Source organism: Rhagoletis pomonella, unplaced genomic scaffold (genome assembly GCF_013731165.1).
Source record: "Rhagoletis pomonella isolate Grant_MI unplaced genomic scaffold, Rhpom_1.0 Rhpom_scaffold_00002, whole genome shotgun sequence".
Taxonomy (NCBI): domain Eukaryota; kingdom Metazoa; phylum Arthropoda; class Insecta; order Diptera; family Tephritidae; genus Rhagoletis; species Rhagoletis pomonella.
The window spans coordinates 44152968-44168268 of record NW_023458556.1 but is presented as its reverse complement, the minus strand read 5'-3'; the positions used below and the strand labels follow the sequence as shown (position 1 = coordinate 44168268).

The following is a 15301-nucleotide window of genomic DNA, read 5'->3' as shown; positions in this document are numbered from 1 at the left end:
ATCTCTATAATTTTACGTAAACCTAAAAAAAGCAAAGCTGTTGCGCCCTTATTATCCACGACTTGGACTTTGTGCTGTCATTAATTAATTGATTAATTAATTAAGAGTTAATTAATTAAGAGTTTTGGAACAACAATGCATTAAATACATGTCATTATTATTATTTTTTTTTTCATCATGTTTAGTCTATGGCATTTTTGTACGTAACAAAATACCCGTTTGATGCGCACCACTACTACTCTTGTAACACAGGATGCGCTTGTCAAATGTTTTCCATAACTTTTTCGCTACTTCGGGCTGTATTTACATATATAATTTCTAACCTGCATGCTTTCGTTCTTCAGCTCTGAAATCGTCTCGGGCATATTGTCACAGACCATACATTTCACGTAGCCCCAGAGAAAAAAGTCCAATTGTGTATTTAACCTCGTTTTTTCATGAGATAATTCGTCTTGGAAAATTCGTTCGCTATTGGGCCACTGTTTCCTTTGGTGTATGACAAGTGGCACCTGTTGAAACCACATATTGTCTTGGTCCATGTCATTTTAGGCCATACAAATTTTGAGTTACCGGCATCATTTTCGAAAAAGTACGATCCCACCAAACAGTAACTCGTTTTGGCTGCATAATTTGTTCTTCGATGACATGTGGATTTTCAATACACCGAATGCGGCAATTTTGCTTGTTAACGTAACCGTTTAGGTGAAAATGTGCCTCATCGGTAGTCGTAATATTTTTTTGAAAAATCGGCATCAACTACTTGTTGCTCAAGCAACCAATTTTTTTAAATACGGCACTGCAAATGTTCACTAGGCTTGAGTTCCTGTGTCAATTGAATTTTGTAGTAGAGCTGGAAAACTATCGAAGGCACTATCGTTAGTATCGATGGTTTTTGACTATCGAAAACATTGATGGTTTTGTAATCAGTTTTTATTCAGTAATATACATACAGCCAAAAATCGCTGATAAAATTTGGTTCCTTAACAAAAATATCGACATATTTTAGCAATTCTGATCTCAATTTCAACAAAAGTTGTTATGTTTAATTTTTGGACTTTTTCAATCTAAACTATCGATAGTACTATCGATAGTGTCGACATTTTCGGCCACGACCATCGATAGTTTTCCAGCTCTATTTTGTAGGCGTGTAAACATAGGTTTTTTGTTAAAATCCGATGAAGAGTGCTGACGCTGCAACGATGCAGGGCTAGTAACTGATGACTTAACGAATATGTTTTTATATGTATGCCACTGAGTTATTAACAGATCGACTATTTTCATAAAACGTTTGGATCACTTAAACGCGTTGTTCAACTGAATATCGTTCCATGACTTAGTTTGCCAAAGCTTGTAGTAAATAGATACCAAAAACATAAATAAAAATTAATATATCACCAATAATTGCTTTCAAAGATCTGCATCATTCTATAAATCTGAAACTCATATTCAATTCATTGCTGAACTACTCGAAGGATTCAGACGAGTAAATATTCCCAAAGCATTACGAAATTTATTCTTTTGGTACTTACGTGTGTTTTTTGCAGACTATCCCATTAGCACTTGTCGCTTAAAATCGAATATCTCAAACTTTGATTCATCAGACTAAAGACCTTGCACACACCGATTACTGTGCAGTTTATGTATTTTTTATACCAAAGTAGTATTTTCTTTCTTCTGAAAGGAAGCTCTGGTGATATTAGCTATTCAATGTGCCTTGGCATGGTTCGATATCTTAAGCTCAGAGCGAACTTTTCAGAACTTTTATACGCTCAAAAAGTTAAAAAGTTACCACTAGCTGGTGCTGGCTTATTTTAAGTCAGTCAAGTTTGTTATTTGCAAGAAAAAAAAATTAAATAAGTTCCTTTACAAATTTTGTAATAATACTATTGAGAGAAATAAGCGAATAAAGCTTATATTTTTAAGGCGCACAAGGACTTCTGAGCCGCCACGAAAGCTTTAATAAAAGAGTACATTAACGCTGTTTATTTCCGGCCCCTATCAAGACATTTTTGGAAAGCAAAAGGTTTGGACGGCTTTTGTATCCAAATTGATAAATTTGTGGCTTTCATCTTTTGGGCTCCGTGTTCAAAGCCTTGATAAACAAGATCGAATAACTGATCAGTTTTTTTTAGAGTTGGAGCCTTGGCTTCTAGGGGAAAATCATCGGCGTAAGGCTTGTAAGAAATGGGTTGAAAGTCTATAAAACGCCTGAATAGCTTCTACGAACTGGGAGCCAATTCTCATTCCGTACTTTACATAAAATGAAAATCGTGCCCAAAGAGCTTCTCTTTATGAAATACTTTTCGCAAAACTTTTTGTACTGAGAAATATATGTATATTATATTATATTATGTTTATAACATATTATGTTGATTATTTTCTTCAAGTGACAGTTATTTATCAAAGACATAGTGGTTAGATCTTCACAAAGAAAAGTTTATTAAAAAATCGTAAATTTAATCATTTTTCTTTCACTTCGCTACGGAATAGCCATTTTAGTCGGGAATGAGCTAATTTCATATTCAAGCATGTAATATGTGTATATATGTACATTTAAACATAATAACTTATATGCTTGTTGAAATAGTTGTAAAATGTTAACATATCTTTAATTTGTATACTTTCAGTTAATAAATCCAAAAACACAAATCCAAAATGGCTGATGATGAGGTGAGGTAAGTATCGCTCAAACCGAGATCCTTACACTTTATTCGTAGATCAGAGACTAACGTTCATTCTCTTCTCTAATTTGCAGTAAATATGCGTATTTTAAATGATAATTTTGGCGTTGACTTGAGGACACATCGAAGGTGAATATTTAAATTTTCTTACACTTTATTCGCTTGGCTCATACAATTTGCTATTGTTTATAAGCTGCTACTCTCGCCTTTGCTCTTAGCGAACACTTTGGCTATACAATGACTAATAAACAAACCCAGAATAATATAGATGAAACGCTACAAAAGACTCATGATGAAATAAACTCGTTACTAGTAATATTCAATGCTACGCCTAATATTTACTCTGCGCTTTACACGCTGTTTTGCCACAATAAATCACAAACCAATTGTATTTACTTAATCACTAATATTTTTAACCTTCTTTTCGCAAATTTTAGAAGAAAGCAGCTGCACCTGCACCGGCTCCAGCAGCGGCACCAGCACCAGCACCCGCCGCCGCTGCACCCGCGCCAGCGGCAGCAGCAGCAGCAGCAAAACCAGCCGCCCCTGCTGCCGGAGCCGCTCCAGCGGCAGCACCAGCCGCAGGCGCTAAGGCAGCTGCGCCAGCAGCCCCAGCTAAGCCACTAAATCCCATGGAGGAGGTACTCAACTGCGTGTAATCTGGCGAATGTGTGCCGAAATGTCTTACAAGTGTTTGATGTCCCTTGCTGTGGTTTACGTTTGCAGATCTGTCGTGCCGTCGTTAAGTGTCCACACGCCGCACATTCGATGTTCTATGTTTAAAGTGCAATGCTGCTGCTGTCTCAAACGATGTGTTCCTATGTCTACATATGTGTCATGTCAACCTTTGAATGTTTCTTGCATGTGTGCTGCATTGGCGCTGGACTAATTACTGACTTTTCGATTGGAATTTTTACAGGCAAAGAAGGCTAAACAGGCCGAGATTGAGCGCAAGCGTGCTGAAGTGCGCAAGCGTATGGAGGAAGCCTCCAAAGCTAAGAAGGCCAAGAAGGGTTTCATGACCCCAGAAAGGAAGAAGAAGCTTAGGGTATGGAAGAAAATTATTTTTAAAGTTTGTTAGCAGAAAATTGTTTAATAATTTATTACCATCTTTCTTTGCGCAGTTGTTGCTCCGTAAAAAAGCCGCTGAAGAGCTGAAGAAAGAACAAGAACGCAAAGCCGCTGAACGTAGACGCATCATTGAAGAACGTTGCGGTAGCCCGAGAAATCTCAGCGACGCCAGCGAAGGTAAGATTTCTGATTTCGTTTCTAGTAATTTTTTTTACATACATACAAATGAATTTGAAAAATTAAGGAAGTAGTAGATTTTCAGAATAAACATCCAGTTTTAGAGAAATTTTAAAGAAATCAATAAACAAAAATATGAAAAAATTAGCAAATCAGCACATTGAATCACATTTTTTGATGAAAAAAGCAAAATGCAAACACAAACATATGTATGTACACACTCACACCCGTACACACAGAAACGCACTCATGCACACATTTTACTGGTCTGTAACGAAAATTTTGTAACTTTACTCCTCAATTAGATTAGATTGAAACTACAAATGTTTTTTTTTAAATAATTTTTACCTAAAAAATGCTCATTTTTTCACAATAGTTTAGTAGCCCGTTAGTTAATTTTGATAACCATATTTTTAAGATTTTTGGTTTATTCATATTTTATTCTTATTTTTATTATACATATGTACATATTTACGTACCTTATTTGTTTTGAGCAACAAGATAAAACAAAAAAAAAAACCAAAAACAAACCCAGACAAACATTGTGAAATTGTGTTGATTTTTGTTATAAACGCAATTCTTTCACTTCCACTTATCTGCAGAAACACTTAAAAATATAATCAAGCAACACTATGACAGGATTAATAAATTGGAGGACCAGAAATATGACCTTGAGTATGTTGTTAAACGCAAGGATGTTGAGGTACACACAAAACAAACAAAAAATTTGATTTTTTTTCAATTTGAAAAAATCAGCAAGCACACACAAAAACTATTTAAAGCACATAACTGCGCTAAACCAAAATTTTTGAAAAAAAAAACTTTTTTCTCGCCAAAAACTACTGAAAAACTAAATACGTGCGTTCACAGCAAATTAAAGCAGTTTATTTTTTCGCACGCAACAACACACACTCCGCTCCCGTCACCAGTTATGGGCGGAGCTTGTAAAGCGGCAGCACAAATTTCCCCTGAAAAATGGATACACATTTCATTATTTTCATTTTTGCCTAGTTTAGTACATAGTTAGCTATCGCTTACAATATCGGCACCTCTGGCCGTGGAGCGGGGTATTTGCAATGCTGCTGTTAATATGTTTTGTTTAAAGCAAAAAACAACAACAACACTCAAAACGATATTACGTAAAAACACTAAACCAATGCTTTTGAAAACTTAAAATTTTAATACAACACTTTCTCTATCTCTTTCTTGCGCTCTTTACTTTACTATTTTAAAATTTTTTTTTACACTCACATATAAATAATTTATTTTTAAACTCAACACACTTACAAAAGTTTTTAATTATCACGTTTTTTTATTGCACACAAATTCTTTCAAAGTCACTTATAATATTTATTTTGTATATAAATATTAAAATATTAAATTTGTTATTTTACAAATTTACAACACCTTTTTAAATGCGTTTTCAAACTGCACTCACTCACCTGAGTTCAAATAACTTGCAACAACAACGATAACGATACATTAGCTAAAAACAAAAGAAATTTTGTTACACAAAATTTTTTAAGACTTATAAAAGAATAAGATAAACCATTCCCATTAGTTTTAAATATTTAAGTAGCTGCTGAATCGTCCTTTGAAATGTAACATAGATAAGAGCAACGATATAAGCAGTGGTAGATGGGTGGGAGCGTTACCCCTTGGAGCGCCATCATTTGCTCAGTTTTGCTAGGTTGTGTAACTAAGTATCTGTGGAAGCTAATCACGGATGTTACTTTTTGTTGTCTGCAGTCGACTGTCTTTAATGCAGCCTACTTCCAAATCACTAAAGCTGCATACATGTTTACCACTAGGAATGCTGTTTGGTCCTAATCCTAAATCAGATTTATCATTATTGTCTTAAACAAAATATAATCGCGGGCATTAAAATCCGGACTTCTAAAAGTATAATAGTTTTTTATTTTTAAATAATAATATTGATTGTACTTTTCGCTGCGACATATAGTTTTATAATAGTTCACCCTACCCTTAGGCTATTTACAACATCTTTGACATGCTTAAAATGCCTTAGTAGCTTTGTTGATATTAGCTATTAGATCTAAATTCCCGCTGAGAATTTTGTCCATGGTTTTTCCAAAATGCTTCCCTTCTTGTGGCAACTCAATCTCCGTACCTCTCGAGAGTGGGTTTAGTCAAATTTCCTTACCTTCTTTTGGTAAAGGGGACGATGGAGAATTACCGTCAATTATTTAGATGGAAAAATCATTTGCATAGCCAAAAGCGCTGATTGCGTTTTATTTTAAGCTTTCCAGAAGCTCATCAGCAACCAGTATATGTATGTAGTAAAAAAGATTGAACACCCCCTTAAGGACAACCACTAGCGGGCGTCACTAATCTGAAAACGCAGGTCGCAATTTTCGAAGTATTTAACTTAAACTGCATCCCAACTATTTGTCCGGATTTCAATGACGGCAACTGCATACACAAACAATACATAGAAATTTTCTTAGACCTCTATGAACACAAAAATGTTAATGTGTTCCTGTAATTCAAAAATTAGTCCTTAATAGATTTCAATAATCACAATTGCATACGCATATGTATATATTTTATTTTAATTTTTTTCTTGATTTTTTCATATATGGAATTTTACAGTATACATATCTACTTAATATGTATACTATAAAAATATTGAAGTTATCGCAACTTCAATACACAATAAAAAATAGACACATTCTCACTAGCAGTTATTTTATTTAAATAATTCGTTACACTCAGTTCAACACACACACACACCCAATACACACGAACCCCAAATTATATTTTTATGGTAGTTAAAGCAACTGAAATACATACATATGTAGAAAAGAAAACGATTTTTCAAAGGTTCAACCTCTTCCTATATCTTCCATTCGATCCTCATCCATTGCACCCATATACACACAAACATAAACATATATGTACATACATGCGAGCGCATACAAAATTCGTCCCCAGCACAGATGGCGCAATCACCAAAAGAACATACACCAAAAAAAGACGTTCCGTATTAACCGTTTTCTCACTTTTTAATTGCACTTTCTGCCCGCAGAAACACTAAAGAAAGTTGTACAGGATTATTACAGTAAAATACTCAAATTGGAGGATCAGAAATATGACGTTGAGTATCAGGTTGCCAAAAAGGAATTAGAGGCAAGAAATAATTAAATGAATTTTATATTCAAAAAAAATTTCTTTTTTTTTCATTCTTATATTTTTGCGAAACTTATTTTTTGTACTGATTGAAAGTTTCTTTTTTGCGCTTATAAAGTATTATATAATTTTTGGTGTTATTTTGTTTTGACATTCTAAAAATCAAAACTCATTTTGACTGTAGTTGGTTGGAATTTTATTGGTAATATAGAGATTATTTAGTTGAAAGTACGCATACACATACATACATAGATATTAAAAAGTAGCTAATGAAAAAACCTTTTAGGGCCAGGCTTTAAAGTTGATGATACTCGATCATTTTTTTTTTACTATTTTTATGGTTGTTTTGTAGTTTTGTGTTTTTTGTCGTTTCCTTTTTTCTGTCCTTTAAACGAACTTTCAGTATATAATAATAAAAGTAAAACAATAAAAAAAGAGAACCGAACCCCTCTGTACTGGAAAAGGTTCCCGTTGTTGGTGCTCAACTTGTATTAAATACTTCTTGGTATAAGAATACGTATCGTAATCGGATATTTGAATTCAAAATTAAAATTTTAACTAATAGATATAATTGCTAACTTTTAACCTTTTTGCGTTTGGTGATAGCATTTTTTTTGCTCTTTGAAGTACTTAAAATTTTTTGCATTGAAAATCTGTATATAAAAAGTGTCTATACTTTCACTTTTGTATTTTGAAGTTAAAGTACTCTTACTCATATTGGAAGTGTATCTAACCAAGTAGCTAGTAAACTTTTTCTAATTTTTTATATATTTTACACAAAAAATTACAAGTAGTTGCGTATGTAGTTGAAAGCTTAATTTTGTTTTCTTTTTGTAAGCAATCTAGACTCACGGTTTTTGTGCTAATTGCGATCAGCAGATTTTTTATTTTTTATTTGCAAACTTTTTTTGGAAGATCTGCTTACCGCTCTTGGCTTTTTTGTTTCTACGCACGCCAACTGCTTGTCCACTTTTTTTTTTTTGTCTATTAACCATTCCAATCATCATCCCTGTATAAACCAGTGCATTATTTGAGCAATAACAATTCTTCTGACATCACTTAATTTTATAACCTTTATGCTAACACCATTTAGTCCTGAACGTCTTTTCGAACGTTTCATCCTGGCTCTTGATTTTTGCAAGCCAATCTACTTACATAACTTGTCAATATCTTCTTAACAAAAAAAATAGAATAAAAATAAATAAATAAAAAATTATATTTGTACAAATACCTACTGTAGAAGCTGAGTATTTTGTTTTTTTGACGCAGCTTTTACTAAATCAACTTGTACGTGTATAGTAACCGTTTTTCACGTCATATTCATATTATGCTTGAAATACAATACCGGCGAACGGCAAACTACGCCGAATTGGGCGATGCTGTCGTTCACCGTTCGCCCAGCTATTTCGCCTACTTAAACAGAATTAGAGCGGTAGCGAAAACAGCTGATCCCATTTGGTCGCCTTTATAATTTGGGTGACCATATTTAGAAAAAACTAAACCATATTTAGAAATGAGGAAATGATAACAAATATAAATGTAAAACAAAGAAAGATTATTATAAATAATTTGTTTCAAGCCAGATTTAACGAATCCACAACTATATTTTTCAAACAACAAAAAAAAAAATCGTGTTTAGGTTGTTTTCTTTTAAAACTTTGAAAGCAAAAAAACAAATACGGCCACCTTTGGCACGCACAGCTGTCATCGCCCAGCAGGGCGATAGAAATAAATCTATCGCCATGAAACGCCGCCAAGCGAACTTCGCATTTCGCTTTGGCTGTGTTCAATTTCATATGCTTGCGGGTGTTCTAATTTTGACAGCGCGAATTTCGCTGTGGTGAGTTCGCCGTTCGCCGGCATTGTATTTCAGCTATTACCCTTTCTTATCCGAGAAATCTTCACAGCACAAATTTTTTTCTTTACGGATTTCTCCTTTTTTTCGCTGTTAAGGTTAGTATACAGTTCTAGGACGTTCAAGAAATGGAATAGAAATTTTCTTCTATCTAAATTTCTTAAATCAATTTACAGCTCTCAATAAATAAATTATCGTATGTTTATCTCCATGGTTGCCACTGACGAAAAAATAAATTTACCATCCACTTGAGAGAAATCTACCAAATCTGGAAAATATCTACCAATAAATTTTTTATAGTTATTTCAATAAAAACTATAGGTTTGTTATTTTAATTAAAACTATAATTTTTTATTTTTTTAGTTATTTCAATAAGTAAAATTGTTTTAAAGGAACTATTTATTTAATTAATTATACGTTATTTGAGTCATATTCGCAGTTTCCTTCAACCAAAAGCGGAAGTGATGAAACTAAAGGCAACAGCGAAACTTCATGATTTGAAAAACTTCAACTCGAGTTATTATAGCCAAATAAAGTGACTGAAAAAAGCACTTCGTAATTTTTGTTATTATTCGCAATGTTTTTCAAGTAAAAATTGTTTGTTGCTTTAACTAAATCCTTAAAAATTAAGGATTCAAACTTTAGAAAAGTTCAAAAAATTTCCGTCCAAATTTCCAATTTCTTACTCTGAATTTTTAGTACAATTTAAGGTACCGAGCTTCAAAGCAAATAATACCTGAGTATAGGCTCACAATGTGCTTCCCGTTGATTTTTTTTTTATTTTTTGTCGCCAGTCTTTTGTGTTTTATTTTTATTTAACAATTTCTATTGATAAAAAATGGCGTTGATTTAATTTTTTTTTTAGAACAATCATAGTGCGTCATTACATACCTGTCAATATTTTCTTTATATATATTTAAATAATCATTTCAAATATTTAGGCAATCAAAAGCTCCTCGAGATTACAGTTAAATGAGTTTTGAATAGAGCACGATATGTTCGCCTTATATCGATATACATTTATACGTATGTATGTAAGTATATAAAAAGTATGCAAAGAAATTTATAATATAAAGATAACTACGAAAAATAAATCGGGAACGAAAAGTTCAACAGAAATCTACCAAAATGAGGAAAAATTTACCTTTTTACCAACCCAAAATTTTTTCTACCAATTTTGGTAACAATTTACCAAAGTGGCAACCCTGTTTATCTCTTCAAGAAAATTTACAGCACGGGCAAGGTACTTTGCAAGCAATGAAATAAATTTCTTCAAATGTTTCTTGAGAGCTGTATACTAAGCATAACAAATTGATTGTATTTTGTAAAAATTAACAAATACAACGTATAGAAATCATTAAAGGAAGCAATCACTTTTTCATGTACCACTACATGCATAATTTATTCATAATTCAACTACATGCATTTATTTTAAGACGTGTATTTCAAAATGGAATTTCAACGAATGTATCATAAAAAATTTCATTTCGTCTTTAGAATAGACGGTAGGTATTGTTTTTATGTTTCTCCTAAGCCATATTTTAACGGTGAAATTTGGCAAGAGAATCTCCTTTAATATCGTATGCTATTTTTTCCCAAGAGTAGTTAGGGTGTGGCTTAAATATGTATGTACGTATTGATATTAGGGTCGCTTAGGTTGCCAGTGAGCACCTGATATCAGCCTTAAATAGCAGTCCAAAACGAGTCGAGAATTAGTCGAGATCTTTCGCATGCCGGTTAGCTCTTTTTACATATGTACACAGAGCTGTAGGGATAGGCTTCCTCTTTTTGATCAAAGAATTTGTTATTTTTCTGGTATTCTATAACTTTTATGTTTTCAAATCGATTGAAATTTTGCGCATGCACTTTTTTTGTTAATTTTTTTATACAGAGGTCTCCTGATGCAAGAAATTCCTTTAAATAATTGGATTTTTGAAATGAAAAAATTAGACTTTTTCCCACGCTAAAAATGTGATAAGGTGGAACAAAATCTTCTTGAGTTCTTTAGCTTGGTAAAGGAAATGAATAGTAGCATTTGGAGATAGGTTGGTCGTGACACTATAATAGATGATCCACTGTGTGAGATACCAAAGTAATAAAAAATATAGCATAATATCATGTAGGTACACTTAATCAAATTGCATAGGATAGAATACATATATACATAAATATTTGCGAATCGCCAGTAAATACATAACATACTTAGTATATACAATTAAACCTTGATATAACGAACATTTATAAACCGAAAAACTGAATATAACAAAACTTGGTGAAATCCACTGAAAAAATCACGTTGATTGGATATTTTCCACGCATAAATGCTCCACAGATAGAAGGAAGAAATTTTAAAAATCCTCTACACAGCGAATTCTAAATATGCTGACGGTTGGAGTCCCGTTATAAAGAAAAGAAAGATACATACTTATAACAAATTTTTTAAAAAAGTTTTCATTTTTCTTTGTATCGATGTTTTGATGTCCTATAAATATAACTAAACTATAGACATAACGAAGCATTTGTCCAACCCTGCAATTTGTTATATCGAGGTTTTGCTGTATTTGCCGACAACAGAAATATCATTAGAAGTATGTAGTATACTTAATAGCAACATAAAAACGGTTCATATCACAAAATAACAGTTTTACATACCTACATACATACCCCTACAAATCTTTCACAAAACAAAAACCAATACATATTTTATTTTGTTTTAAATTAATAAACAAACGTAAATTTTACATTTGCATTACAAATTTATTCCTATGTCTGTATGTATGTATTGCATTGATTAAAACAAAATGTCACGTCATTCAGCTGAACTACAAACAATTTGCAAACAATATTGGCAACGCCTCTTCGCTTTGGAGGGGGACAAATTTGATTTAGAGCATATAGAAAAAGTCAAGGCACAAGAGGTAAATAAAGGCTGCAAAACAATAAAAATCAAAATAAATAAATTTGATAAATGCAAAATTTTTGATATAAAATTACAAAACAGCAAGCTGACTTACGCTGAATATGATTTTTTTTTTGCATAACATAGTTTAAGTAAAACAAAAAATAAGCAAATTCGAAGAAAAGGTGTACGTTAAACAGTTTTTTTGCTATACTTTCGTCTAATTACAACACAAATTTTATGAAAAAATGGTGTATATGTATTGCATAAAAAATGTACAGTTTTATTTTTGATTTTTTTTATTGTTCGATTAATTTAATATAAATCTTTTTTTTTTTCAAATCAAATGTTATTACATAATTAAATTTTGCTTAGCTTTCTACTTCTATGTATTGGATGAAACTAGACATGACTTTTCTGTATCAAAATTTATTTCTAATAATCTTTATTTCAAACTGCAAGTTTTGATTTTTGTTAAATTATTTTATTATCGGTCATAGTTAAGTATAAACTCCAAGCAAAGTTATATGCAACCCATAAGGCAATTAATTTTTGTTATTGCTATCTTTTCTTTGCCAACCAAAAAAAAAAAATTGTTTAACCAAACGAAACGAAAAAAAAGAAACACGAAAACCTGGCGTGCCCTCCTCTTTAAAAAAAATCTATATACTTAGAATATAAAATTTACATTCCTAAAAAACGCAAACTCACACTTGAACACATAACATCATGAAGATTTTTTGAAATTTGCTATTTGATGAAACATTAATTATATTAAAAAAGGTAACAAATAACGAGAAAGAGATACATTTTATGTAGTAGATCATTATTTACGCTCGTTTGCTCTCTTTCTCCCCCTCGATCACACTCAATCAACCTCTCTCTCACTCTTTCTATTTTTTATATAAAATTTCATACTATATCAAAAAAAAAAAAATATTTACAGGCGAATTACAAGAGATTTGTGAAGAGTATTACGAGCGCATGTATATATGCGAAGGCCAGAAATGGGATCTGGAATACGAAGTCAGGAAAAAAGACTGGGAGGTACTGCAAAACAAACCAAATCATATTAAAAAAATATTCAAAGTTAAAATGAATGAAAAGCGAAATTTGTGTTATATGTTCTCTCGCAAAAGAGAGAGAGTAAGCAAACAAAAACGAAACACAAACACGAACATGAAAATCGTATATGTATGTGGTTAATTGCATCTAAATTTCAAATTTGTTTAATAATTTTTTCAAGCAAAAAAGCGTAAAGTTTGTGACAGTATAAAACAACAAAAAACACATACACATTCAGCACAAATCACACTTACAAAAGAAGTACAAAAACATTATGGTTATTATTACTTATTATTATATAGCAGTACAAAAAAACATGATTTCGTAAAAAATACATATTTTACATTCAAGTTCATCAAAAAACATTCATCATAAAACTGCTCTTAAAAGATGGCAATAGGTTGTTATGAGTACATGTAGAAATTCATGCTCATTCTCAGCCTCATCGCAGAGTAAATATTCATTCTCTTTACTAATTAGACGGTTGAGAATGAGCGTGAATTCCTATTCCCTTGAGCGCTATTTTCATCGTTTACGAGAACCTCAAGTCATATACATACATACTTACATAACGCCATAACGCCATATTAGTCTTTTAGTAAGCTCCTGTAGTTTGCCGACCCTTTTCCACTTTTACCAGCTATCCTCTCAGCCTCTTTGTATTATGAGTTAATTTTGCAAAGCCTATTGTATATATAGCCTCCTTAAAGTATGTTTACTTTTGCGCATAGTAGAAAGTATTGTATGTTTTAGGCGCATCAATTTCTGTAGTGGTTTCTTTACATATTATCTTTTGTTTGCTCTATGGTAGATACTCGTATTTTCATTGGCACTTCGCACCTTCACTCACCTAGATTCACATTCAGTGAAATGTACATTGTACCGTACCATAAAAAAAGTTCGTCGTACGTTCCTGAGTCGTAAAGCATTTTTGCAAGACTATTTAGATTTTTTTTTTTTGCTGAACGTAGGGTCTCTTTTTACATTGTTCGTCATATCTTCGGCATTTACAGTCGGAGTAGAAATTTATTTATTTATATACCTCGTACTAGTACTTGCCCACCAGATCTCAGATCTCCACAAATTATTAAACTTTTGCTAAGGAAGTATTTCGATTCAAAACAATTTCGATTTTATATTTTTGGTCGAACGAAAAGGTCGACTTTTGTCATTTTTAGTCATGTCTTCGGCATTACTGTCGGATCTTAAAGTATCTGACATCGATATTTTTGTCTCGAGGAGAAAATTTTTTTAATTTCAAAGTTCACTAACCTTAAGTACTCCGTTCTAGTACTTACCCAAGAGATCTCAGTTCTTATCACCCTAAACGAGCATCATAATGCCAGTAGAGTAAAGCTTTCCAAAAATCATTAAACTCTTGCTAGGGAAGTTATTCCAACAGAACTATTTAAAACTTTTTTTTTTGCCGATTGTAAATGTCACCAGTACCATTTTTTCGAAATTGCTTCACAAAAATACTTTAGACTCAGTGGTCATTCGGGGACCTTACTTTTGTTTGCTAATAAGGTGGTACGGTCGAATGTACCTACCCACATATATGTACATATATATGTATCTATTTATTTACACTTCCAAACACCATTGATTTGATATTTATTGAAATCACACTTGAACACTTGAAAACAGTCGATTGAAATGATCTATGCTGCTGCAACCAAAACCACAAAACACCTATTACACTTTTTATAACTGAAATTTGCACATTCTTTACTCTTTTCTTATAGAAATAAATGTAAATTTTTTTAATTGCACAAGCACAAAAATGTTTAACATTATTTAGTTCTTCTGTCTATTAATTATGTTTTGTGTTTTTTATTTGTTCTACCCGACACATTTTCTTAAAAGCGATAAAGCACCAAAAAATTAGAGTTGTTGTTAAAAAAAAATTTGCTAAATAGTTACTAAAACCAAATTCGCCCGCCAAATAGTTTCTACTACCCGTATACTTGCATTTGTATCTAAGCGTTTGAAGCACACTTTGCTCTTTTGTATATATGTACGCTACACTCCTCCTTTCCCCAACACGCATACTCACACACGCGCTACACTGCATATATGTACATAAGTACCCAGTCGGACCGTTCCGAAAAGATTGCCCTTTTAGGTACTAATTTCTTCATGAGAAATTTGAAGTAAATACATTTAATTTCTGTATGAAAAATTAGTAAATATCTCCATGGAGAAGTAATCGCATTCTTTTTTCACCATAATTCAAGACATTGAGACACGAAAACTTCACTGCTGAAATCAGCATTTTGTAATGCTTGGACTTCGGCAAATAAGTGCGATCGAAGATAAAAAAAAACTCTATAAAGCGCTGCAAACCAACAGCAATCACCTCATGCAAAATTGCCTTCTTAAAGAACCGTTCTTGCTGTGTTT

At 32.3% G+C, this 15301-nt stretch overlaps 1 protein-coding gene across 8 annotated transcripts in view; it reads left to right on the top strand.

The window, feature by feature from the left end:
• Positions 1–15301, top strand: part of LOC118733657 (troponin I) — a 33376-nt gene that overhangs the window by 5717 nt on the left and 12358 nt on the right. For 3 of the 8 annotated variants that reach the window (XM_036463161.1, XM_036463159.1, XM_036463155.1), the window contains exons 2-5: positions 2628–2670; positions 3601–3729; positions 3806–3929; positions 4532–4632. In XM_036463161.1, coding sequence (XP_036319054.1) covers positions 2656–2670; positions 3601–3729; positions 3806–3929; positions 4532–4632 — 369 coding nt within the window. In that variant the 5' untranslated portion in view covers positions 2628–2655. Of the gene's footprint in view, positions 1–2627; positions 2671–3600; positions 3730–3805; positions 3930–4531; positions 4633–6978; positions 7080–11751; positions 11853–12779; positions 12881–15301 lie in introns of all 8 variants that reach the window. The other 5 variants (XM_036463162.1, XM_036463158.1, XM_036463160.1 and 2 more) reach the window with 3 other exon arrangements.